This window comes from Bombyx mandarina, chromosome 15 (assembly GCF_030267445.1).
Source record: "Bombyx mandarina strain Sakado chromosome 15, ASM3026744v2".
In the NCBI taxonomy this organism is placed as follows: domain Eukaryota; kingdom Metazoa; phylum Arthropoda; class Insecta; order Lepidoptera; family Bombycidae; genus Bombyx; species Bombyx mandarina.
The window spans coordinates 5,274,856-5,299,824 of record NC_143221.1 but is presented as its reverse complement, the minus strand read 5'-3'; the positions used below and the strand labels follow the sequence as shown (position 1 = coordinate 5,299,824).

The 24,969-nt window shown below is 34.5% G+C and overlaps 1 protein-coding gene across 12 annotated transcripts in view; it reads left to right on the top strand.

The window, feature by feature from the left end:
- raskol (Ras GTPase-activating protein raskol) overlaps positions 1-24,969 on the top strand; it is a 202,919-nt gene that overhangs the window by 95,894 nt on the left and 82,056 nt on the right. The window contains exons 1-2 of one of the 12 annotated variants that reach the window (XM_028177625.2): positions 2,354-2,679; positions 19,069-19,274. The exons of 9 other annotated variants lie outside the window; for them this stretch is intronic. In XM_028177625.2, the coding sequence (XP_028033426.2) occupies positions 19,100-19,274 (175 nt within the window). In that variant the 5' untranslated portion in view covers positions 2,354-2,679; positions 19,069-19,099. Of the gene's footprint in view, positions 1-2,353; positions 2,680-19,022; positions 19,275-24,969 lie in introns of those variants that run through there. 2 more of the 12 variants (XM_028177624.2, XM_028177626.2) reach the window with 2 other exon arrangements.

The following is a 24,969-nucleotide window of genomic DNA, read 5'->3' as shown; positions in this document are numbered from 1 at the left end:
TTAATTACTATTTTGGTATCACGCCTTCGAATCACCACAGTGCGATGCAATATAAAATACGAATTTTATTTTATGAAATTAATTTCTCGATGCAAATTCATCGAACCATACCAGGCGTTGGTCAGGGTCACGAAATGATTCATTATTATCCGTAATTAACTGTTGGTAAGCGCAGGCGGTTGAATTCGCAAAATTTAAATTTAAAATTGGGGGATCGGGTGAAAAATCGTCAAGGTTATGCAGGCAGCGCCTTGGCTTTGTCTCTGGTATTCCTGAGGTCCCTGAGCGACAGTAAACATTCACAATCAGGTGGTTCGGTTAGAAGTCTGCTTACAATAGGATAAACAAAAGGTACAATCACCCTGTTTATGATATTCACGTCGTAATATCTCTGAGCTCAGGTAACCGTCTCAATCGTTGTCTTATAGCGATTTGAAAAGCGTTTTGCAGCACCCACTCACATTTAAAGTTGAAAATCGCATATCATATTTGACGGTTGTATAAATCAATTTAATAGTAACTGGTATTAAATCTTTAAAAAGTTAGGTTGTCGCGTTCTTCTTCTCCATCGCTCCCTCATTGCTGAGGATCGTGACTCCGTTTCAGCTTGTCGACTGCCAGTCTCCATCGGTTCCGGTCACTTGCCTGGTGTAGTGCAGCGCTAAGTGGTCCGCTGGTTTGCTCGGAGATCTGGTCGGACCAACGTTTGGGGCTCCGGCCTCTAGGACGCTTTCCTTCTACTTTTCGCGTTCATTCTAACAAAATTCTTTTCTCACTGAATATTTTAAGTACTTCGACAACGCAGTTATGAAATTGTGTAATTTTTGCATATCATCTTTACTTACAGTATGTTTATTTGGTATGTACTTAGTTAGTAATTTCTTTAAGTGTATATAATAAACTATCAAATTATATATACAAAAAGAATAGTAATTGTTTCTTTTCTCACCACATTGGTGGTAGGACCTCTTGTGAGTCCGCACGGGTAGGTACCACCACCCCGCCTATTTCTGCCGTGAAGCAGTAATGCGTTTCGGCTTGAAGGATGGGGCAGCCGTTATTACTATACTGAGACCTTAGAACTTATATCTCAAGGTGGGTGGCGCATTTACGTTGTAAATGTCTATGGGTTCCAGTAACCACTTAACACCAGGTGGGCTGTGAGCTCGTCCAATCTAAGAAATAAAAAAATATAAAAAAAATCTAGAAAAAGTCTCCAAAGTTTCGTTAATTTATGAGTAATTCTTCATTGCAATGATTTGTTACTATGTAGGTATTAGTGGTCGAAATTCGACTATAAATATTAATTTAAATTAATAGTTTGAACATTATTATGGTTCTATTGTCAAAGACTATATTATTATACATCTATAATCACAGATTCCGCTAAAGCTACACTATAGGCAAATAATATTAAAGTAATCAATATTAATCTAGTTTCAACTTGACCACAGACTTTAACAATAAACAAAATAGTATAAATGCGTGTGTGTGTCAAATACATGTTAGTGTGTGTAATGTTTTCTTTATTGGTTTAATGTATTTTTTATGCATTATTTAAAAAAAAAACATTAGCATTGTGCACTCCTTCTCTATATTCTCTATAAGTGTGGGAAATTTCAAACTCTTCCGTACGCGCAATTTTCGTAAAAAGAGGATACAAAGTTTTTGCTTCACGTATTAATATATATATAGATATGACAATTCATACATTGTTTCAGTACTATTAGAGATGTTCCGCAGTAATGCATTTCCACTGTACGTATCGGTCGGCGCAGACTGCAGCGGGGTCGCTGATAGCCCAGTCTATTGTCTGCGATAGGGCTGCCTCACAAATTATTAAAATAAAATAAACAATTGAATTAAAATCATAGTTTTACTACTATAACGATTTTTCAGTTTATACGATAAGATAGTCTTTATTTCTATTGCAATTAGGGATTCGATGACATGTTTCACATTTTTTGCTTTTGTGTTTAATGATCTTATTTCAAAAGACAGAAAAACATAGCAAATTATAAGTTACCTAAACAATAAATAAAAAAATATCTTCTATAGTTACAAGTTAAAAATATTTATTCGTAAGTTTTGAATACTTATATTAATTAAGTAAATAGAATAGCTAAATCATTTTAGAAAAAGAATGCAAGTCACAATAATTAATGCTTTCGTTAATCAAAAACAATTACTGTCGAGTGATTGGCAAAAAACGCAAGATTCACTAAGGCATGTACTAAACGGTTCCATTCCAGCACAGAGTCGTGTAAACATTTGTATTACGTTTTTTTTTTAATTGCATAGCGGAAAATTACCTATGATAATTAAAGATTGTCGTCCCTAGTTTTCTCTGAGTCAATGGTTGTGACGGTCGTGTGTAGCTGCCACAGTAGCAAGGAGGCGTCAGGCACGCGCGGAGTGCGTTCAATAGCTTCCGTCTCGGCGCACATGATCGGATCTCTTTTTTTTTTAAATCACAATTTCGTTCAGAGTTCTATTTAAATCGATTCTATTTTCGATAATCGATAGTTCGTGACGTGACGTCATAATAATAACGCGTTTCGTACACTCTACTTTTGTTGAAAAAGTACGTGTAGTGCGTTCAAAAATTGATCCAAAGTGCGTTTGAGTGCGTGTGTGATTTGTGCAATCAGCTGTTTGAGATTTATTGGCTTTCATAAGGTTTCTATTAAAATATTACGATCAAGTTGTTCATTGTAAGCGTTTAACGAGGAAGTAGAATTGTACAAAGGAGTTAAGGAAAACAGTCTTGAAAATTTAAGACATACTGTTTGTATAGTAAAGATTTAAATTGTTTTTAAGTCAAACATTTAAATCAATCGCTATGCTGATTAAAAACATTTTACGGCCATAAACGCCATCATGCAAATCTTAATGGATATGAAATATTGGAAACTGTAAAAGAAGGATAGTAAAAGCGCAATATCAAACCGTAAAAGTGTTTATAATCGTGAAGTATGTGTAATCGTAGGATTTGTGTAAATCCTGTGCTATCAATGTGATATTTAATAGATATTTAATAGAATAATTAAGATTGAGGGTCTGAAGTACCTGTCCCAATGTTTTCCCAATGTTTTTAAAGTTTTAGTATCAAAGACGAATGCGACAAAAAAATTATATTGGGTCCCAATGTTTTTAAAGTTTTAGTATCAAACACGAATGCGACAAAAAAATTATATTGGGTCCCAATGTTTTTAAAGTTTTAGTATCAAACACGAATGCGACAAAAAAAATATATTGGGATTAAAAACAAATTAAAATACACCTACAGGTACTTCAGACCCTCAATCTTAATGTGCGTCACGCCTAATTTAAGGACCAAAAAGGTTTTGATAACAGTCGTGATTCATTCTAAAAACATTTGAAATTAATGAAATACAGTAAATTCTTCAGAAGTTTATTTATTTATTTATTTATTCATAAAGGCTTCATATTGATAACTACGTTACGATATACACGGCTTATCTTAAACTAATTTTGTTATCGTTTATATTAAACACAACATGCATTAGTTAACACAAAATAAAAATCTCACTGAGAAATATTATCGCACACATAATAATGTCGTTGATAAACTGGAAATACATAACCTAATTTTCATTCATAATTTAATAGTTAGACATAAACAAAGGGCAGAATAACAGTGTTTCAATGTACCTAATAAGAATAAACGTTAATGTCATTAGTAAGCTATAGCATCAATAATTTTTAAGCATTCGATTGAAGAACCTTAATTTTTCCCTAGCAATATACGCGCCGCATTGACCCGGTAGATTTACGTCATGTTTTAATATACACATCCGAACATTATTATTTAAAAAAAAAGACGCTCAAAAAAATAAGTATGTGGTGTTCAACGCGTGGGAGACAAGATCATTGTTAATTGAATATACACGACAGCAAATATAATTAACATCTAGTGACTTCAAAGATTGATAACGAAACTTCGACATCAAGTTCGGAAGTTGACTGCCTTGATGACTATCATTATGCAGTGGTCGTTACGACTGCGGCTTGTACCGCTTCGACTGGTGGGACTTTTCATTTTAAAACCACATAGAAATATTACAATATAACATATATTATTAGACAGTATGGTCCTCGGATCCACTCGTGCCAAATTTGGAATACCTAATCTGAATGTACTTGTGAGTGACTCTTGTGAGTCCGCGCGGGTAGGTACCACCACCCTGCCTATTTCTGCCGTGAAGCAGTAATGCGTTTCGGTTTGAAGGGTGGGGCAGCCGTTGTAACTATACTAGAGACCTTAGAACTTATATCTCAAAGGTGAGTGGCGCATTTACGTTGTGGATGTCTATAGGCTCCAGTAACCACTTAACACCAGGTGGGTTGTGAGCTCGTCCACCCATCTAAGCAATAAAAAATAAAAAAAACTTAAAATGGGAGCCGGGTAGGATTAGATAATGGTTTTACTATGTCATTGTAGCGTAATATAAACCTGATTTCGTTGTTTACAAAGGTTAACGACCTTACGGCACACCAGGTGGTCAGTGGTCACCGCCGCTAATGGATATTTTCAAAATCACAGAGATTTAAAAATAAAAAACCTGCCAATCTATTGTTTTTTTTTGTTATGCTCGAATAACAATTCCATACACAGGTAAAAAAAAATCAAATTCCCTTACCTAATTTCAATTTACGTACAAACGGACTTCTCTTTCAATTTCAAGATATTATAGAAAAAATATACATATTATTATGCAGATTATTCGCAATAAATTTTAAAGTATTAGCAGATTCAAATATCATTCAAAGTCGTAGTAGACGTTATTTAATATATTATATTATGTATCTATTTCTATTGCGAAAACGCGGTATGAAATTTCAACTTCTGAGGCACAAAAATGAACGCAACATTATTTAAAATATAAAAATGTCTGATGCTTTTTCCCACGTAATACACGCTTTTTTGTTGCTGAGAAAGTTTAGTATGTAATTATAAAATGACTTTCTGTTTCATACGAATATTCTTTCTCAGCGTTTCGGTATAAAGTTCAAAAATTTAGAGGTGCGTGTTTCGTTTGATCCGTTAATCTACCGAGCTGACTAATTAATGCTCATTATCTATTTATAGGTATATATAAATGAATTGCTGCTCGTTAGACTCGCTAAAACTCGAAAACGGCTGGACTGATTTGGCTAATTTTGGTCTTGAATTATTCGTGGAAGTCCAGAGAAGGTTTAAAAGGTAGATAAATATGAAAACACTCGGAAATAAATAAAAATAATAATTTTGTTTTTCCTTTGATGTGTCCCCCGTCGGGTGGATTCCTTTTGTTTGTTTTAAGTTTATTTTATACAAAAGCTTAGGTCTTTTATTTATAGATTGAGGCACTACGAAGTCTGCCGGGTCAGCTAGTTACAGATAATTATAATTCATCCATCTCAATTGAATACTCCGAATTCATACAACAATTAGGCTGACTAATACTAATTGTATCGGTTAAATGGAAAAAATATCTTGTTTAAATTTATCAATAAAGTTGTGTCGTGCTATGCGTTCGTTTTATCCGTTTAATACGTTAATCTACCGAGCTGACTAATTATTGCTCATTATTACGGATAATTATAATTCGTCCATCTCAATTGGATACTCCGAATTCATACAACAATTCGGCTGACTAATACTAAAATTGTATCGTTAAATGGAAAAAATAGCTTGTTTAAGTTTGTCAATGTCAATAAAGTTATGTCATCCTATGCGTTCATTTTAAGAAGATTTTCAGAGATACTGTTACGTTTGAGTAAGACTTTCTTGGTTACGTGACGCGATATACTGTTTTGTGTTATTCGTGAATCCGATGTAACAGTACTTAATTTGTTATTGAAACCGATACCATGTCGGTTTCTATAGAGATCATCTTGGCCGGCTGTCGGTGGTGTGATCACGCAAGGGGTTTATTGAACTTGTTACGAATAAATGAATTATTACTTCATATTGATTTTATTATAATTGTATATTAATGAAAAATTGATTTAATATTTAATCCTTATAATAAAAGTTACCTAATGAATTTAACTACTATCCGCAATGCGTTTCTTTTGACTAATAAGGCTCTTGTGTTGTCAAGACTAACATAAACTGGTCGAACCACATTAATTTCTCGACAGAGAAACTACGTTCAAGCGAAAGCAGACTCGATTTATAATTAAAGAGAGCCTTTACCCATGGAAATGTTTCCTGTATTTTCTTTTTCGTTAAGTAAAAGTTGACTCGGTTGATAAATCAATGCGTTTTCCTTTTATTCTGTAATTTTTTTCTAATTACGTAACTGAGTAAACAAACTCATGCCTCATATGGTTCACAGCGAATTCTAAGGTTTATAGGTATCACAACGCGAATGCCTCAAGAACCTCAAGTAATGAGGTCGAAATCTCAATTACAATGTCGGCTGTCCACCCTTCAAACCGAAATCCACGAGTGCTTCGGATGGTGGTACCCACCCATATTGGCTTATAATACTTCCTAACACCAGTGAGTAAATCAATAACATAAATAAACCCAAGTATTTTGTTAAAGTATTTCAAATTACGAATACCTATGCCACAAAACTTTTACAAAATGTCTATGTTTCCCGTTTTGATACGTGAGTTTACCCAACTGACGTTAGAAAGCAATAGAACATCGTTAGCTGAATTTTATTGCCTCAATTTAGATGTCTGGAGGATAACGGGGAATTAAAACCGCCAAATAATTGCCGAGGAATTTACTCTTGCACTCTCCATCCTATGTTTATATACATCTTTATAATTTTGTGCCGCTTGATCTCACAAACAAGAACATGTCGTTGTTGATGTTATTAAAAGAAATCGACAACAATACGATAAAGAAATTTAAAGAATCTGTATTATTGAAACAGATTTATCCAGTTGAGCGTACGAGAGTGCCATATTGATTTACTGGCTCATCTAAAGCGCTCATCCCCCGCCTTAATTTCGCACCCTCGACATTCATTAGGCATTATTCCGTTGGGTTGATCTAGGCATTCCCCAGCGTAATGTCGAATTCTGTGAGGGGACGTAAATTGAATAGTGGCGAAGTCGCTTACGTAAGCGGAACCTGGTGTATGCAAATCTGCAAAACTTGGACGTAAGTTTATTCAGAATAAGAAATAAGATAAACTCGTATTCCTTTTTAAAATCAATAGACTGACTACTTTTGGTGTAGATTCAATTGTGGTTGTCGAAATGAAATAAAAAAAAAGTTTTTATTCTAAAGTTTTATAAGTTGTTTCGTTCTCAATTTAAAATAATGAATTTTGATATATAGTAATACACGAGCGACCCACCCTCGCTCCGCTTCGGGAACTGTAATTTATTATAAATTTTATTGAATTTTCTTTTATGCAAATCTGGTCCTGACAGTAACAAACACAATAAAAAAAGAACGTACCAAACAAGGAATCAAATTTTTCCTGTTCTTATATTCATGCTTCACTATTTTCGCAATAATGGTTTACACATAAAAGATAGATATATTCTGTCGTGGGTTTTTTTGTAGGACTATTTAAGATAAACATTTTCATTTTACATTATAGACGTGTAATTTGGACGGTTTTTGCGGCGCACATCAGAATAGGTCGCAGATGACAGATTCTTTTCTTGACTACTTGACACTTACCGTTATATTTTGGATAATTCACACTATATCTTCATAAAATATAGCCTATGTGTTATTTTAATATGTAAGCTATATTATTGTAAAGTTTCATCAAAATTCATCCAGTAGTTTTTGCGTGAAAATGTAACAAACATAGGTACATCCATACATTCTTACAAACTTTCGCATTTAAAATATTAGTAGGATGAGTCCTGGTCCGTCCGGGTCTATTTGAAAAAGTGCCCAAATTTAACTAAATCTAAGAACTTGTATGAAAATAGCAACTGTTTATAAAGATATGTTAAAAAAATCTAAACTCGCCAATAATTCTTTCAAAACGCATTTTAAATATTATTTTATTTATTTATCAACGAATTAATGCAATTAATTCTATGTTTTTAAACGATACTGTCGTATTGTGTTTTGATAAGATTTTCTCTATAAAGGAGCGGTTCATGATTTCGGTTTATTTACCACGCTTTTTTGAAAGAGTAATTGTTGTTGTACCCGTTAGTAGAAGGGAAACCTGTTGTACATTATTGTTACTAACATTATGAAATTCTTATTGAAAATTATTGTGAGATGCAGAAGTAATCGCGTACAAAAACTGTATATTGATATGACACACGTATAGATTCTTCTATGGGGTTTTGTATGACGTCGGCGAACCGGCGTGCACGTGTCTTGCAAACTGATACGTTAACGAGGCCCTATGTTAGGATATTTATATGAAATAGTTTCATTGACTTTTAACCAGTTGAAGACTTATAAAGATGATTAAATAATTGCATTATTTAGCTCCGGCTTTTATTACATTTTATGGATTTAATGTCTAGACGATCGAATCAATCCTGTCTTAACACAGTTGAAGTCCCTTTATATGCAAATTTACCTTTGCCTTACGATAGATTTTCGCCGAGTAAGTGTTCATTTTGTAACTTTTACATTAGTTTGAAGTTTGTTTGAAGGGCGGGGCAGCCATTGTAACTATACTGAGACCTTAGAACTCATACCTTAAGGTGGGTGGCGGCATTTACGTTGTAGATGTCTATGGGCTCCAGTAACCACTTAACACCAGGTGGGCTGTGAGCTCGTCAACCCATCTAAGCAATAAAAAAATAAAAAATAAATTAGTACGATTATGTACATTACGGACTGAGTTCTATTTCCATTGGCATCACATTAGTTGTTTATTCTTTTGAGCAGCAGGTACATAAATAAAGTAGTAAAAAGATTTTCTTTCAAAAAATCAAACAGTGAAATGACGACCATAGCACACATGCTGATAAGATAGATTTTCCGATGCAGACAAATATATAAAACGAAGTATTCGATTTATTTGCATTTCATTATTTAGTAATAGAAGACTAGTATTCAAGGGTTAATCTATCTATGATAGCATTATTTCAGTTTATTGGGAGTAATGATAATGCATTCGCTATTTTGTCGCCAAAACTCTTGTCGGGAATCGAACTCGGAAACTGTAGGACAGAAGTCAGAGTCACGAACGACTACACAAACAACGTAATTGATAGCTGTAAACATTTCCATACATTCCACCATTGAGGTTGGTGCAATAAAACGCAAGTCAAAGTGTCCACTGTACTTGAACAATTTATCGAAAAATACCTTTTTCCGCCTCATCGACCGCGTCAAGGTGCGTCGCTTTAGTGGTTCCGTAATCAAATATCTTTTGACAAGGTTCGTACCAGTCAGTAAATACTATAAAATCTTAGTGATCGAATACCCCTCTCCTTCATTAATATACACTTAGTAATCCAACGGTTTTGAGATTGACGCGAACCAGCGCTTGATTGGGACATTAACGTTGCGTCACTTTTGAGATCTGTGTGCTTATTGTTTTTTAACTTCTCGATCGCGTATAAGTTAACTCAAATTTGTATGGAATTGGACAGCGCCCCTGTTTTTGCCGCTAGAGGCGCTGTTCCAACTTTATATAATTCTGAGTTAACTTTTACGCGATCGAGAATTAAAAAACTCGCACTAAGCACACTGGAAATCGCTAACAGAATTATTCATTTTTTTATTTCAACATAGTCGCAGTGGTCCATTTCTAATAAACCACAATAACTGAATAATAACTGTAACCGTTTTTAATTTTGTCTAGGATTCGCGATAACCTCAGATAACTGTATTTTATTCGTTTTAAGAGCTTTAAGCACGCAATAAATAAATAAAACAATGATAAATATACCATGAATATATACCTTCCCTTGTTGGATGAAAATATATACTGAATTTTATCAGTAGCGGCTCTGTGCGGTAGTCAGCACGTGGCCTTTTGTTGACGTTCGTGAGCATTTGTAACCACTTACCATCAATCAGTATGTTTCATCTAAACTGAGCCGATTTGTTGTTGGGCCAGTTTCATTGTAATATAACGAATAATTGATCAAGTTGTATGCTATCTCTGATCGAAAATAGTGCGGTTACGTTTGATCGTCTCGTTGGTCTAATGGTCACCCCTACGGAATAGACCTTAATTATCTGTTCCGTGGTCACCCCTGACTGCTGTAACACGGAGTTTGATTTAGATTTCCAGTTAGATTCAGTGCCTTTTGAAATATATTTGTATTCGGGTTCGAGGGTGTTTTTTTTTTAGACCGATGCTCTTTTTTCCATACTACAAGTACAAAAGGAAAGTAGCTTGGAGCCACCGTTATAATGAACGCTAAGTTTTCACAAACACGGTGGTGATAAATTTGTCTGCGTTATTTTGCCGTCTGGTCATATAAAAAATTACATCAATAAAAATTACATACAGTAAAAACACAGTAGGTAATTAGGTTACGGGTACAGGAATTTGTGACGAGTAATCTCCATTAATTTGAGTGCAGGAGTGCCATATTGACATCATTATGATATTATTAGTACACCTCATATACAGGGACGTCTCAAACTAGGATGGGGCCCTTGGGCACACAAGAATTTGAGGCCCTTTTGGAAAGTAAAAAAAGCGAATTATAATAACATTTTTTTACTGAGTTTGAGACCATTTATAGGTAATCAAATACAGTATGATATAATATGTCATTAATGATATTAGAATGCTGCTGGTTTTTTGGTTACGATTTCGATAACGGTTTCTTTCGGGATTTCTGTTGAGCAAAATTTTCTATTATAGGCATAGTATATGCCTTGTAAATACCTTCTGATTACTGATTAGTGAAAAAAGTGTAATGTGCCCGAAAAAAATGTTTTGAGAATAAACGTTTGAGAGAAATTGTCGGTCTTTCGGGCCCCCCTGAGAATGGGGGCCTTGGGCACGGGCCCCGTGTGCCCTTATGGTAAAGACGGTATTGCTCATATAGTAGTGTGTTCAGAATTCGTAACATAATATTTTGCAATAACGTTATGTAATTTGTATCGTTAATATATCTAAAATATTCAAGTATTAAGTATTCAAGTATTATATTATTATTAATTTTAATTATTAATTATTTTTTATTATATAATTAATATTATATATTATTATTCAAGAGTATTAAGCGGTAGGTAGCGGCTTGGCTCTGCCCCTGGCATTGCTGAAGTCCATGGGCGACGGTAACCACTCACCATCAGGTGGGCCGTATGCTCGTCTGCCAACAAGGGCAATAAAAAAAATTAAAAAAAAAGTTGGACAATATCTGTGTCGAATTTTGTTTAGGGAATTCGATCGATGAATATTTGTGTAAGATACTTCAGTACCTATCGGAGCTTGCGAGTTTGATAAGACGTTATCAGTAGATTCTTAATTGAACGGTTAACTAGAAACATATTTTTGAGAGAAAACTACATGAATGATCTTGTTTTTTTTAAATGCAATATCTTTCCTAATTTCTCTCTAATTTATTCTTTCTAATATATTTTCTACTATATGTATGGCGTTACGAGCTGTATGTACGTATTCAGTTTTAAATATCTCAAACTAACATCGATTTTCTAAGAACTATTACAGTATCCGATTTTGGTATAAGATATTGAAAGGTTGCTTAATATATTATAACTAGAGATCCCGCAATAGTCGAAATTCGACTATAATTAATTAGAGTTGTAACTTTGTACACTATTATGATTGTATTTTATACTTCTATAACACAAATTTCGCCAAGGCTACTCTATAAAAAAATATTAATAAAGACAAACAAATTTAATCTATTCTCAATTTGACAACAGAATTCAAGAACAAAAGTTTGACAATAAATAGTATGCATGCGTGTGTGCGTCAAATACATGGTCTGTAGTGTGTGTAATGTTTTCTTTATTGATTTAATGTATCTTTTATGCATTATTTAAAAAAAAAATTGCATTGTGCACCTTTTCTCTATATTTTCTATAAGTGTGGAAAATTTCATAGTCCTCTGTCCTCGCAATTTTCGTAAAAAGGGATACAAAGTTTTTGCTTCACGTATTAATATATAGATAATAAAAAAGAAAAATAACGTTTTTTTTTTTACATTTAACTGTTCATATGATTTTGACGAAATTTACAGGGATATGGAACCAATCCTTACAATAATACAAGAAGAGATTTACAAATGGTTTAATCAAAATCGGGAACCTCCTCCTTTTTTGGAGTTAGTTAACGAACTGAATACGCAAAGAATACAGTTTTAGTATCAATAAATTTTACATTGAACCGTATTGCAACAGCAGTCTTTTATGCGCCTACCTCCAAAAGAAATACGCGTTCTATTAATAAAATCTGCGTAACCACGGGAAACTCATGCAAGAAAGAACCCGTTACTTCGCTTCAGCTGCATTACGCAGCCTTATTTCTGTTTTACGGCGTTCGTTTTCGTAAACAATTGAATTGGCACCGTGCCATCTGAGTTAGATCAGCCGTCGATATCTGACGGATGACGCAAGGTCGTGTCAATGAAACTCAGATTATAAATGTTGCTTCGTCATATCAGTATGTGAAAAGCGATAAGTCTCACGTCATTACGGATCCTCCTGATCCATTAACGGTGCTTTCAGGCACCACAAGCACCGGTCACCGTCCTCGTCGAACCCGTCGCTTGCGACGAAGGGCTCGACGAGCAAATTAACCCACAGACACAGCCCACTGAGTTTCTCGCCGGATCTTCTCAGTGGGTCGCGTTTCCGATCCGGTGGTAGATTCTGCGAAGCACTGCTCTTGCTAGGGTCAGTGTTAGCAATTCTCCCGTTGAGCCCCGCGAGGGGGCACTCACCTACTAACGTTAGGATGAAGCTGAAATAGCCTATCAAGGCTATCAGCATAGGTAAAAAAAAAAAGATAAGTGAATTCATGTCTATTTGGACAGAAAAAGAAAAGTAAAACAAAAAAAATATAGGGTTGGCCACTATTTAGTGTATGCTTTTTGAACCTAAGATGGCTCTTATCATCATGTTACCTATGCGTACTTTCGTCTTGTCTTAGGGCATTGCCAGAGTTGATAGACAATGACAATGTGTTATGAAACGAATGCCACTACTCTTTATCCGAGTGTCAGCTTTCAAGCTGCGATGTCTATAAACTCAAGTAATTACCGAACCTCGGGTATTAGCCAAATTTTTATTAAAAACATATCAAATTTACTAAAGTGACCGATGAAAGTATCAAGTTACTACAACCTTGTTTATTGTATGCTAATTGGTTCGCGAATTGTAAAAAAATAACAAACAATAAATTTCAATTAATTGAACCAATCGTACAATAGTTACGCTTATCGAATTAGAATGTAATTATTGATTCAACAAAAAGTTAATCCACTGATCCCTCCATCAACTCCAACTGATTAACTCCATTGATCCCTAATTTCTAATTAAAACAAAGCTTAGTAACTGTACAAAAAACAATTAACACATCAACATTTATGAATCGATGAGATTATTTTTTTATTGCCCTTGTAGGCAGACAAGCATACCGCCCACCTGATGGTGAGTGGTTACCGTCGCCCATGGACTTCAGCAATGCCAGGGGCAGAGCCAAGCATACCGATGCCTACCGATGTTAATAATCAGTTAATTAAATTTGCAGCAAAAACATTCATGACTGCAACTTAAAAGGAGTTAAAACGCTTTATTTAAATTGTAACTTTATTAACGTATTTACAATATTATAACAGATGGAACTGAGATTACGAGCGGTGAAATCGAGAACTCAATTAGTTGAGAAGGTTAAGTTTATTATCTCAGTACTAATTATTATTAGAAACGACACTATAACTAGGACACGGTTCTCGTCCTTATACAACTTTTCCACAACAGTGAATTTGCGTTAACAGGTTTACATTATGATGCTCCGATCGGAACCCAGAAATGAATTCGCATTGTGGTGTATTGAGTCTTAGACGAAAAAAAATAGATATAAAAATACATATTGCATATTTGGTGAACGGCAAATCTTAAGCGGTTACCTAGAACTACTTTAGGATATAAAGATGAAATCACAATTGTAAAACGGCTGTTCTACCCTTCAAACCTCGTGACTATCCTGATCACGCAGGAGCCAGTCACCGTCGACGCCCTAGACACGTTCTTACGGATCCATCAGATCCAGTAACCTTCGCCGCCTTCAGCTCTAACACTAGGAGCAGGCTTAGGGACCCCGGTAACCGTACTCGTCGAACTCGACAAAAAGGTCGACGTGCAACCTCACCCATGCATCAGCCCGCTGAGTTTCTCGTCGGATCTTCTCAGCGGGTCGCGATTCCGATCCGGTAGTAGATTCATTCGCGAAGCAGTTGCTCTTGAGTTGTTAGGTCTCCGTCGGAGGCGCTCGGGCAGCTGTTAGCTAATCCCACCCCTCCTGGCTGAGCCTTTGCTCGCCCATCTGTCCTGGTGAAACTGGAAAGGCCTTCGGGCCTCCTTCAATCATAAAAAAAACCACGTAACTGCTTCGCGGCAAGATATCTACCCGGTTGGGCTTATATTACAACCTATCACCAGTAATTATGCAAATATCAAAATATTTTAAAACGCGCTAATTACGTCTTTCCTTATAAAAATTGCTAGCTGCTGACGGGATTACGATCATTTCAACCAATTGTGTCACCAAACTAAGAATTACCATACACAGTACACTTAGTAATCCGGGGAATATTTTTGTCATAGTACCATTTAAATAAAAAGCAATTACTTTTAAAAAAATCTAAGTTTTTCGTACAATTAATGACGGTCACAGCAGTTCATGACCCCTCTACTAACAGAATGATAAATTTCAAATATTCGAGATAAATGATCAAAAGTTTTTAGGTGTTTCTGAGCGGCAACATTGTCTTTAATATTGTCCCTAGATTGTATTTATGACATTGACGAACAAATTAGAAGTCGAATCACGGAGACGATTTAAATATCTTTGAATCATCTTTACTATATTAATAAGTATTGTGTGCGAACGCTTACAAAATTAGGAACGTCAAGTTTATAAAAAAAACTGCGCTACTAGGCGATACTGGCAGACTAGGCCGGGCCTAGCATGGGTCAAATAGTATATTATAATATATTATAGTGAATACTTATGTATATATGTACGCAATTTTGTTAAAAGCTTTAATATTGAATTTAACGGTTCAAAAGTGACGAATTTCCCATGTATCTAAAATCCCTAATGCACACTTTAAACAGTAAAACTGCAAAATTATATTTATACCACATTAGAGATTAATTCTATGTGCCCGCATTTTTGGTTGGCACTATGGGTCCATTCCCTTCAGCTATATATTGCCAGTGCTCGCTAAAGCAAAGTTAACCTGTGAGCACAACCCCTTCAAAAAGTCCCTTATCCTCGGTCATGATTCATCCAAGCAACGACCGGGTTAGGCGCCTTAGGGGTGCCTAGACAATGGATATATGTCTGATAGAGTCTAGACTTTAAACTCCTGGACTGTAATAACGAATCTGGCTTTAAAATCACAACTAAGTGTTAGGCGAGCAGATCCCAGTTAATATTTGCAGTAGCCACATTTTCGTACAATAATTAAAAACAAATGCTATTTAGTTAATGACAATATTGCTTTTACTCAATGTGTTATTTTATTCCTTAATAAAAAAAATCTATTTAGTCAATGTTAATATTCATTTTGGTCAATGTGTTATTTTATGCCAAGTGTCATATTTAATGTGTAAGTATTTAGGTACATATATGATCTCATTTCATATTTAAGTAACTCATAATGTTAAATTTAAAATAAATACGAATTCAAGCAGTTGTTGTATTACTCAAAACTATGACATGACAGAAATTTTAGTATCGGAAATTTTGTGTGCAAAAACTACAAGAATAATTAAGTATGTATTATGTATTGGTTTCGTATTTCACTGTGCCAACAATATTTATAGAAGAAGCTATAATAATGTGCGTGTGTGTGTATTGGTAATTTGAGATTTTATTTGCAATGTGACATTTCGTAATGGTTAGAAGACGGTAATTTTATGCAAACATAATATATATCACAAATATCTTACAAATCGATTAGAAATAGAGTTTCTTAAAAATTAAAAATAACTTTTTAGTATGAAGCTAGGCAGTGACTTGGCTCTGCTCCTGGTATTAAAGTCCATGGGCGACGGTAACCACTCATCATCAGGTGGGTCGTATGCTCGTCTGCCTACATGGGCAATAAAAAAAGGCGAAGTGAAAATTACAAGACTGTCGTTTTATTATAGGAATAATAGGCAGAGGAGTCCGTCAGATGGTAGGTCGTTATCATTGAGAACTACTTTCAAATGTCAACACAAGACAAAAGAGAATTAATTAGACCCTGAGTTTCAAAGCTGTTCATGATTTAGGGCATATCGGTCCTCCCCCTCGCGTCGTTTCCTCACTGCTGAGGGTCGTGACCATTATAGTTCGACAGGATTTTACTTCTTGTAATGTCCCTCCAGCGCCTCCGACCATTGGCTGCATGAAGGGCTTCGTGGAATGGGATCTCTAGTGTGGTACGGATTCGATCGAACCACCTTGTCAGATTGCGTTCGCGTGGTTTCTTTGCCTCGATCTTCCCTGCCACGAATAGTCTCTCTAGGCTATCAGTTTCCGAGCAATATGATCGAAGTACCCGAGTTTGCGGCAGAGGCAGAGTGTAGGCAGTCTTGTCTTGATCTGCAGTTGTTCTAAGATAGACACATTGGTTCTCTTAGCTGTCCAATCGGTAATATACATCGGTAAACTACACGAATAGGGAAGTAACAATTATTTTTTAAATATTTGTATTCAAAGCCTTAATCTGAAAACATTATATTAATTCATTAAAAAATTAGTAAGGTTTTAAATTTAGTTCAATAAGAAAATAATGATCGAGATTCCTAAATTTATTGCTGTTAAAGTGCTGTCGCACAAACGACTCATGAGAAAAATAACGAAATATGTATATGTACTTAAACACCGGGCGTCTTATCCTTTAGGTCACAACGACCTTAATTTTCTGATTCGTTTGAAATAATTTGCGCAATCATTTAATATCGATCGATGTTTTCTGGAGCTTTTTTTCTGGCGAAGTTGGGTAGTTTAAGTTCACGGCCCACTAGATGCTTTTAGGAGGATAATACACCTCTGTCTGTCGTCACATTGAAAAATAATTGAATATTAATTGTAGTGATATAATGAGGGGTCCCTCAACCCGAACGTTTTGTCGCGACTGAAATTGGCTGAATGAAGAAGAATTGGCTTTATCACCTTAAAGGCTTAGCATATAAATGGATCTTAAGATTGACATGTTTATATGAGACATAATAGTAATGTGAAGATATTACGTTAATAAAATATCAAATGAATGAATTTCATTTTATGCTCAATCTAAGCGTGTGATAAGTTTACGAAAACCGAGTAATTACGGCTCATTCATAGATCACGAATTTCTCATAATTATTTTCCGTTGTACATTAAACTTGCTCATTGTTTTATAATTACCATTCATTTTGATGGTTATTTCGCATTGTAAGATTGGAATCAGTTTGCTGATTCATTGTTAGTTTCTAATTTCATACAATTTCAAGTGTCACAAATTTGCGTAATTGGTGATGGTAGGAATTAACTTATTATTTATTACCTATTTATGCCTGACGCTGTGTTGGTACTGCCAATTTATTATTGGTATTGCCTATTTATGCGATGCTTGTGGTTTGAAGGGTTTGAAGGGTAGGACAGCAGTTACCTAAACAATTCTGTCTTTGCCCTCACGTATTAAAACGGATAGTGGCATTCACGTTGCGATGTGTATGGGACTTACAACAGTAATAACTAATAATAATAATAAAGTAAATAAATATTTATATAATTACAAAGCACAATGCGTATAAAATGTAACTTTATATGTAGTTATTTCTAATGTTACTACTTACTTGATATTGAAACAGAAGACTCGTGCTCCGGCAAAATCTATATTTCGTTTATTTTTTCTTCTAATCAATGATTTTATGTTTAAAGGTAGAGTTAGTATTGTATTCATGTAATATATCTATGAGATTTTCATGTAAAAGTTGTGTTTTCATTGTATTATTGATTATTCATAAAATAACCGCTTGAATCAGTCTATTTATTCGAAAATTTCACTAGATAATTTGGCGTTCTTTTCTAATGTAGATACTTTTTTTTTTATTGCCCTTGGAGGCAGACGAGCATACGGCCCACCTGATGGTGAGTGGTTACCGTCGCCCATGAACTTCAGCAATTCCATACTGAAAATCCCTGGATATGTTAACCAGAAGAATGTCTATCGAATACTCTGTAATAAATACCCTCGTTGTGTTTCACGTCTTGAAATTGGGAACATGGCAAATATGTTTTTTAAGGGGTAAGAATTTTTTAGGTCTACGAAAATAATTATTTCTAGTTTATTTTTCGAGAAGTTGCTTCAAAACGATAAATTTTTCTAATGAAAACATATTCCCTATTCAATTTAGCGATAACCTGACTTCCAAGTGTCACTCACTGTTAGACGACCCAGTTTCCATATATGTATGGAATATACATAATGGAAAGACTTATTTGATCGCTGACCATGATTTAAAAAGTTTATCAAAATAACAGTTTTAAACATGTTCTATTATACATTTTACGACAATGTTATAGACGAATGATTATTGAACACAATATCAATTTAAAAATTAAATTGGCCTGCTTTATTGTGTATCGGCAAAGCTAGTGTTTATTGTTGAAAACAGATATTTCCAATATTGTAATTCAGTTGATCTGATTAGTAGATTTATCGATGTTCCAATAAAAAATAATTTATTCTAAATGTTAGTCGCACTTATGTATTTTGCAGTGATAGAAGTCGTCGAGGGATACACCCCTATACTCAATGAAGGCCGTTAGTTGGTTGTCACTTTATTTAGTGACGGCGGTTGATTTACACACCAATTGTCTGTATCCATTCAATTGACACTTGATCTTATTTGCCAATTTATCTAATAGAGACCTCATGAAAACTTGTACTCCTGAGAATAAAAACTGATGTAAGGATCTGTGATATGTGAATAAACAATAAAGTGATGAGTCTCCAAAGGGAAAGGAAACCAAAGTTTAATATGTGGAAAGCAATAATTCATAGAAAAAGAAAATACAGTGAGGTTTTAACATGTGAACACGAAACTTACGCTGCCCTAGCGTCGATGCAAGGAGGTAATGCTGCGACACTACCGCCATCTCTGGATGCGTTGCGAGCATGTAAGTAGTACTACTAGTCGATAATAGATGGCGTTTCATACAAGTACGTTTTGAACTACTCACGACAAAATAAATCAGCTCAGAGATACTAACCAGTTATAAAATACAAGGATAACAAATTATTTACTTTGTTTTAGAACACAATGTTTGAAATTGACTATTTCGATACCTAACAACATAAAGCTTGGTTTATTCAGTGAACACAATAACTTGAAATAGCTCCTTGAGAGGACGAGGACAATTTGAAACTAAATGTAAAAAAAAATACAATAGTGTTGTTTCACTATTATTGTGGGAAAATAGCACAATATGATTCACGGTATTGTGTTTGACATGCCGACCGCATCAAAAGCCACCGACCCTCTAAATAAGGTCGAGCTTATCTTAACGTCCCGTTGACGTTACCTTTGTGGTAGGTTGCTGTTTTTGAACTTAGATCTGAATTTTATAACTCCAAGAATAGAGCGAATGTTAAGCACAGCATTTGTTTTATCGCACTGAAGCTATATCTAATACTATCAAATCAAATAATCTGAATTCATACAATAATATCAAATCTTCAGTTTATCTTTGTAAGCAATTTATAGCGTAATAATATATACAAAAGGTCAAACAGAAGCTCTGTATAAAACAAATGAAAATACGGACAATAATAAGTAAGTATATTTGATTATCCGTTATTATTATTGTCCGTCATGGGATATTTTTGTTGTTCCTCAGTCTTCAGCCTCGCGATAAAAAAATATTTTTCGTAAATACACTACCATTTTGGTAAACAATTGCCTTTGTATCTACAAAAATCTGTAAAGGACATCATCACTTGGCAGCGTTATTATTATAAGACGAAACAATGGGACGAATGTAAAATGTAATATCGTAGAAGCTTTATATGAGTTCAAAACAATATGCCTCCCACGACACAGTTTCCATGGGCTTACGTAAATTCTAGCTAATTACTGCGCATTTGCACAACAATTTTGTACGTTTCCTCGTCAGATTGCGAGAAACAATAACAATAGTCATTGTAGAAATGTTATTTAAAAAAAATCTTATTATAAATTCGTAGTAATATCCTCGAGAATTCCTTATCTTTTCTTCGAACTCCATTTTTTTTCTCGCAATTAATTATAATATCGAGAAAGACCAGTAGTCTGTCTATATCTGCTGCAAAGTTTTACTGGTGGTGGCGTCTTGTGAGCCCGCCCGGATAGGTACTTACTACCACAGGTACTACCATCCTGCCTATTTCTGCCGTGAAGCAGTAATGCATTTCCGTTCGAAGGATGCGTTTTTGTGGCCGTTGTACTATAAAACCTCTTGTCTAACTTTAAAACTCTTGCTTTAATTTGGGTGGCGGCATTCACGTTGTTGATGATTATGGGCTCTCATCTCTCTCATGGTAACGTGGGCCGTATGTTCATCTGCCTTTCAAAGCTCACAAAAAGTACAAAAGATCTCGGCTTTATCGCTTACGTCTTTTGTGAAGTGAAATTTAAACACGTTACCTGGGAATGGGAATACATAGCGTTGCTCACTAATTTAATCATTACTGTTAATATCAAAACTACTGTAATGTATCTTGGAATTATACGAACCGGGCATACAATTATCCGAAGTTGGCGATCACGATTTCATTGAAACATAAATAAGCGTTTAAAATTCATATTAAATTCTTTAAACTTAGGGCTAATAGAAACAAAAAAAAAAAAAGATTCTATTTTTGTCAGAAAATTGTAAAGAGGGTGGGCCTACTGGAAGAGATTTCAATATGAAATAAGTAGTGCCCTTGTACTCTGTATACTACTTGTTGTCGTGTTTTTTCTAACAGCTGTGTGTACAAAATATATTAAATAAATAAATAAAATAAATAAAAGAGTGACTATAAAAAAAATATGAAAATAAACGAAATCAAATGCATAAACATCGACAGACCAGTGTGTGTTGTGTTACAGATATTGACCTACTTTTGGCCAAATGTACATAATATAAACACGATATAATAGGCTAATTAATATTTTGTTTCTCTCACACTTCAAAGTAACTGATTTGTATGAGCAAGACCGAGATAAGTAAAGCAATTGTGCGGTCTGTATTAATTTGTTCTTATAGCAATCGTTTGCTCCTACAGGATTTGGTTTACAATTTGTATTTCGTACCTAACGTTCCCTTATCATTTATATGTTTGTTTATGTGATATGCTTGACGTATCGTATTTATTTATTTATTTATATTTAATGATTACTAAATCTTTCAAGATTTTTTCCAGATTACCGAACTAAAACTAGAGATGGTTTGTTTACGACCACGTGTCATGCAGATAGGTCGGTGATCATTAGCCGACATGTTAATTTTTAATAGCGCCATATCTGTTTTTATGGCGATTTATGCACTATTTATTAAATTCTTTTTTGTACACAATAATATTGCAGTGAAAGCCGCAATAAATAACATTTTATTTACAAAAGGCGACCTTAATTCAGACATGAATCAACAAATCAATTCCTCTGCTTTTGTGGCAAGATGGCAGTTAATAACAAGATATATTTAAAAATACGATTTTACGGTTTTTATCGCAGTATGCACTTAATTTTTTATTTCCTAAACAATTTTCCTTATCGAACTTTTAACACGATGTGTTTCAAATACAAACACCAATCTAAGGGTCAGAGACACCTCGTACAATTGTACGAACGAACGTATTATTATAATAATATTAATTATAATATATTATATTAATTAAGAAAGTATTAATATATAACGTCGCTGTACTTAAAGTGTCACATAAAAAATCATATGAAAGTGTGCAGTGAAGTACCAGTACAATTCATAGCAGTCCATAATTGAACAGAAACGGACGCTTCGAGAATCTTTTCAGATCGAATTGTTCATATAAAGACATGTACCTCGCCCTAATGAAAAGCCGGTATCGGCTGTGGAAGTAACAGTTGGTAGCAAAAAACTTGTTAGTTACTCCGTGTAGCGCGTCGTTACTGAATTGTACAGTTTTTGCACTGCAGATATCTCGGGAGGCGTTTCTAGAGATTTCTTCGACGAACCTTATGGAGGTCGTTCTATTTTATTAAAACTAAGTTAATATTTAAGGTTTTTTTTTATTGCTTAGATGGGTGGGTGGACGAGCTCACAGCCCACCTGGTGTTAAGTGGTTACTGGAGCCCATAGACATCTACAACGTAAATGCGCCATCCACCTTGAGATATAAGTTCTAAGGTCCCAGTATAGTTACAACGGCTGTCCCACCCCTCAAACCGCAACGCATTACTGCTTCACGGCAGCAATAGGCAGGGTGGTGGAACCTGCCCGTGCGGACTCACAAGAGGTCCTACCACCAGTAAGAACCCGGCATGTATTTTCTAATTCATAAGGTAGATCGTATTTGTGCTAATGCTTTTGTAACTATTAGAAAAACTACTTCTCGTTTGGAAAAGCGATCATCGCTCTGTTGATACGAAAACACATAAACAATCGATCTTCACTTGTTGTTAAAGTTAATAGTAAATATATTAATACTAGAGGTTCCGCAGTAGTCGACATTCGACTATAATTAATTGGAACTGTAAGTTTGTACACTATTATGATTGTATTTTATACTTCTATAATCACAAATTTCGCCAAGACTACACTAGAAAAAATATTAAGAAAGACAAACCATATTCTATTCTCAATTTGACAACAGACGTCAAGAACAAAAGTTTGACAATAAAAATAGTATGTATGCGTGTGTGCGTCAAATACATGGTATGTAGTGTGTGTAATGTTTTCTTTATTGATTTAATGTATCTTTTATGCATTATTTAAAAAAAATATTAGCATTGTGCACTTCTTCTCTATATTCTCTATAAGTGTGAAAAAATTCATACTCCTCCGTCCGCGCAATTTTCGTAAAAAGGGATACAAAGTTTTTGCTTCACGTATTAATATATAGAAGAAGATATCTTCCGAAGTACCGTATTGATGATTAATCTTCTGTAGGTGTTTTCTATCAATTTATATGCAATAACACGAGTCTCGACGACTCTGCCTACACTGCGTAGGTTGCCGATAATGTGACTTTTCATTAAGCCCATGAAAACAATGATTCAACGGAATGCTCATTAGAGGATGAGTCAGTCCACTATGAGGAAAGACTGTTTATTTATCACCTGTGTGAAAGTGGGACGTTTCAGTAAAATTTAAACCTTCATGTAAACCAAATTATAGTATGAAAGACACTAAGTATTAGTATACACGGATGAACGATAGAGCTTTGACTTGTAGCTCTATTGCGACTTTTAGATGTCTTTAAATACAATCTATATATATAAAAATGAATCGCTGTTCGTTAGTTTCGCTAAAACTCGAGAACGGCTGGACCGATTTGGCTAATTTTGGTCTTAAATTATTTGTGGAAGTCCAGAGAAGGTTTAAAAGGTTAGATAAATATGAAAATGCTCGAAATTTAATAAAAATAATAATGTTGTTTTTCGTTTGATGTGTCCCCCATCGTACGGGTAAAGCTTAAGTCTTTTATTTATCGATTGAGGCACTACGAAGTCTGCCAGTTCAGCTAGTACAATATAAAACACTTCATTGCACTTACGTACACCAACCTAACGACAGTGTATAAAAAAAAGTAAATGAAAAAAAATTAACTTTTAACTAAATTACAATGAGCAAACTTATCTACTTACTTAATACAAACAATTTTGAGATTTGATAAAAACAAAGAACTTATTAATAAACTAACCTGTAACATATTAAATAGTATAAATATTTATTTATTTTTTATAAATATTGGTGAGTACAAAATTTTCTAGAAAATTCCGATAAATTGTGAATTTAAATCGATTGGACACAATATTCGATCTCCCGCAGTTTTCAATTTACATCGTGGAGCCGAAGTAAAACTGTTACTGATTTATTTTGCGGAAGCCTCTTCATACAGTTACTCATTTTATGGGCAAATATTATCTAACTGTGTCATTTTGCATTAAAAATAATACGCCTGAAATTACTTTTGCAATTCCACCTACTAAATAAATATATAACCTAGGTAAATAAGTACATTGTGTATTTCCAATAATCTATGTGTACATGTTTGTGTTTGTCGATTACCGCAGCCGATGGTCATCATAACGTGAATGCGGACACCAACCTTGAGTCGTGAAGTCGATTTCTCAATTGCATTGTAGAACGCCATTGCCATCCTTCAAACCAAAACGCATGGTTGCTTAAAAGCGGAAATAAGCCGAATGAACCACCATTTGTGTTTGTACAAATATAACGCTTAAACATTGTAATCACTACATAGTATAAAACAAAGTCGCTTTACCTGTCCCTAATCTGTCTGTCCCTATGTATGCTTAAATCTTTAAAACTACGCAACGGATTTTGATGCGGTTTTTTTAATAGATAAAGTGATTGAAGAGGAAGGTTTATATGTATAATAAGATCCATTAAATAGTGGAGAAATCAACAATAAATTACAGTTTCCGAAGCGAAGCGAGGGCGGGTCTCTAGTCATAGATAAGAATAAAAATGATTTATCTCAATATAAACATAACATTTTCTTCAAATTAATGTTTTAGTATGTGTTCAAAAATCAGAAATCAGCGGTTTGTTTGTATTTACAGAAAACGTTCTCAATATTTGTAATTATTATTGTATTGTCGTTTTGTGTATCTATATATTAATACGT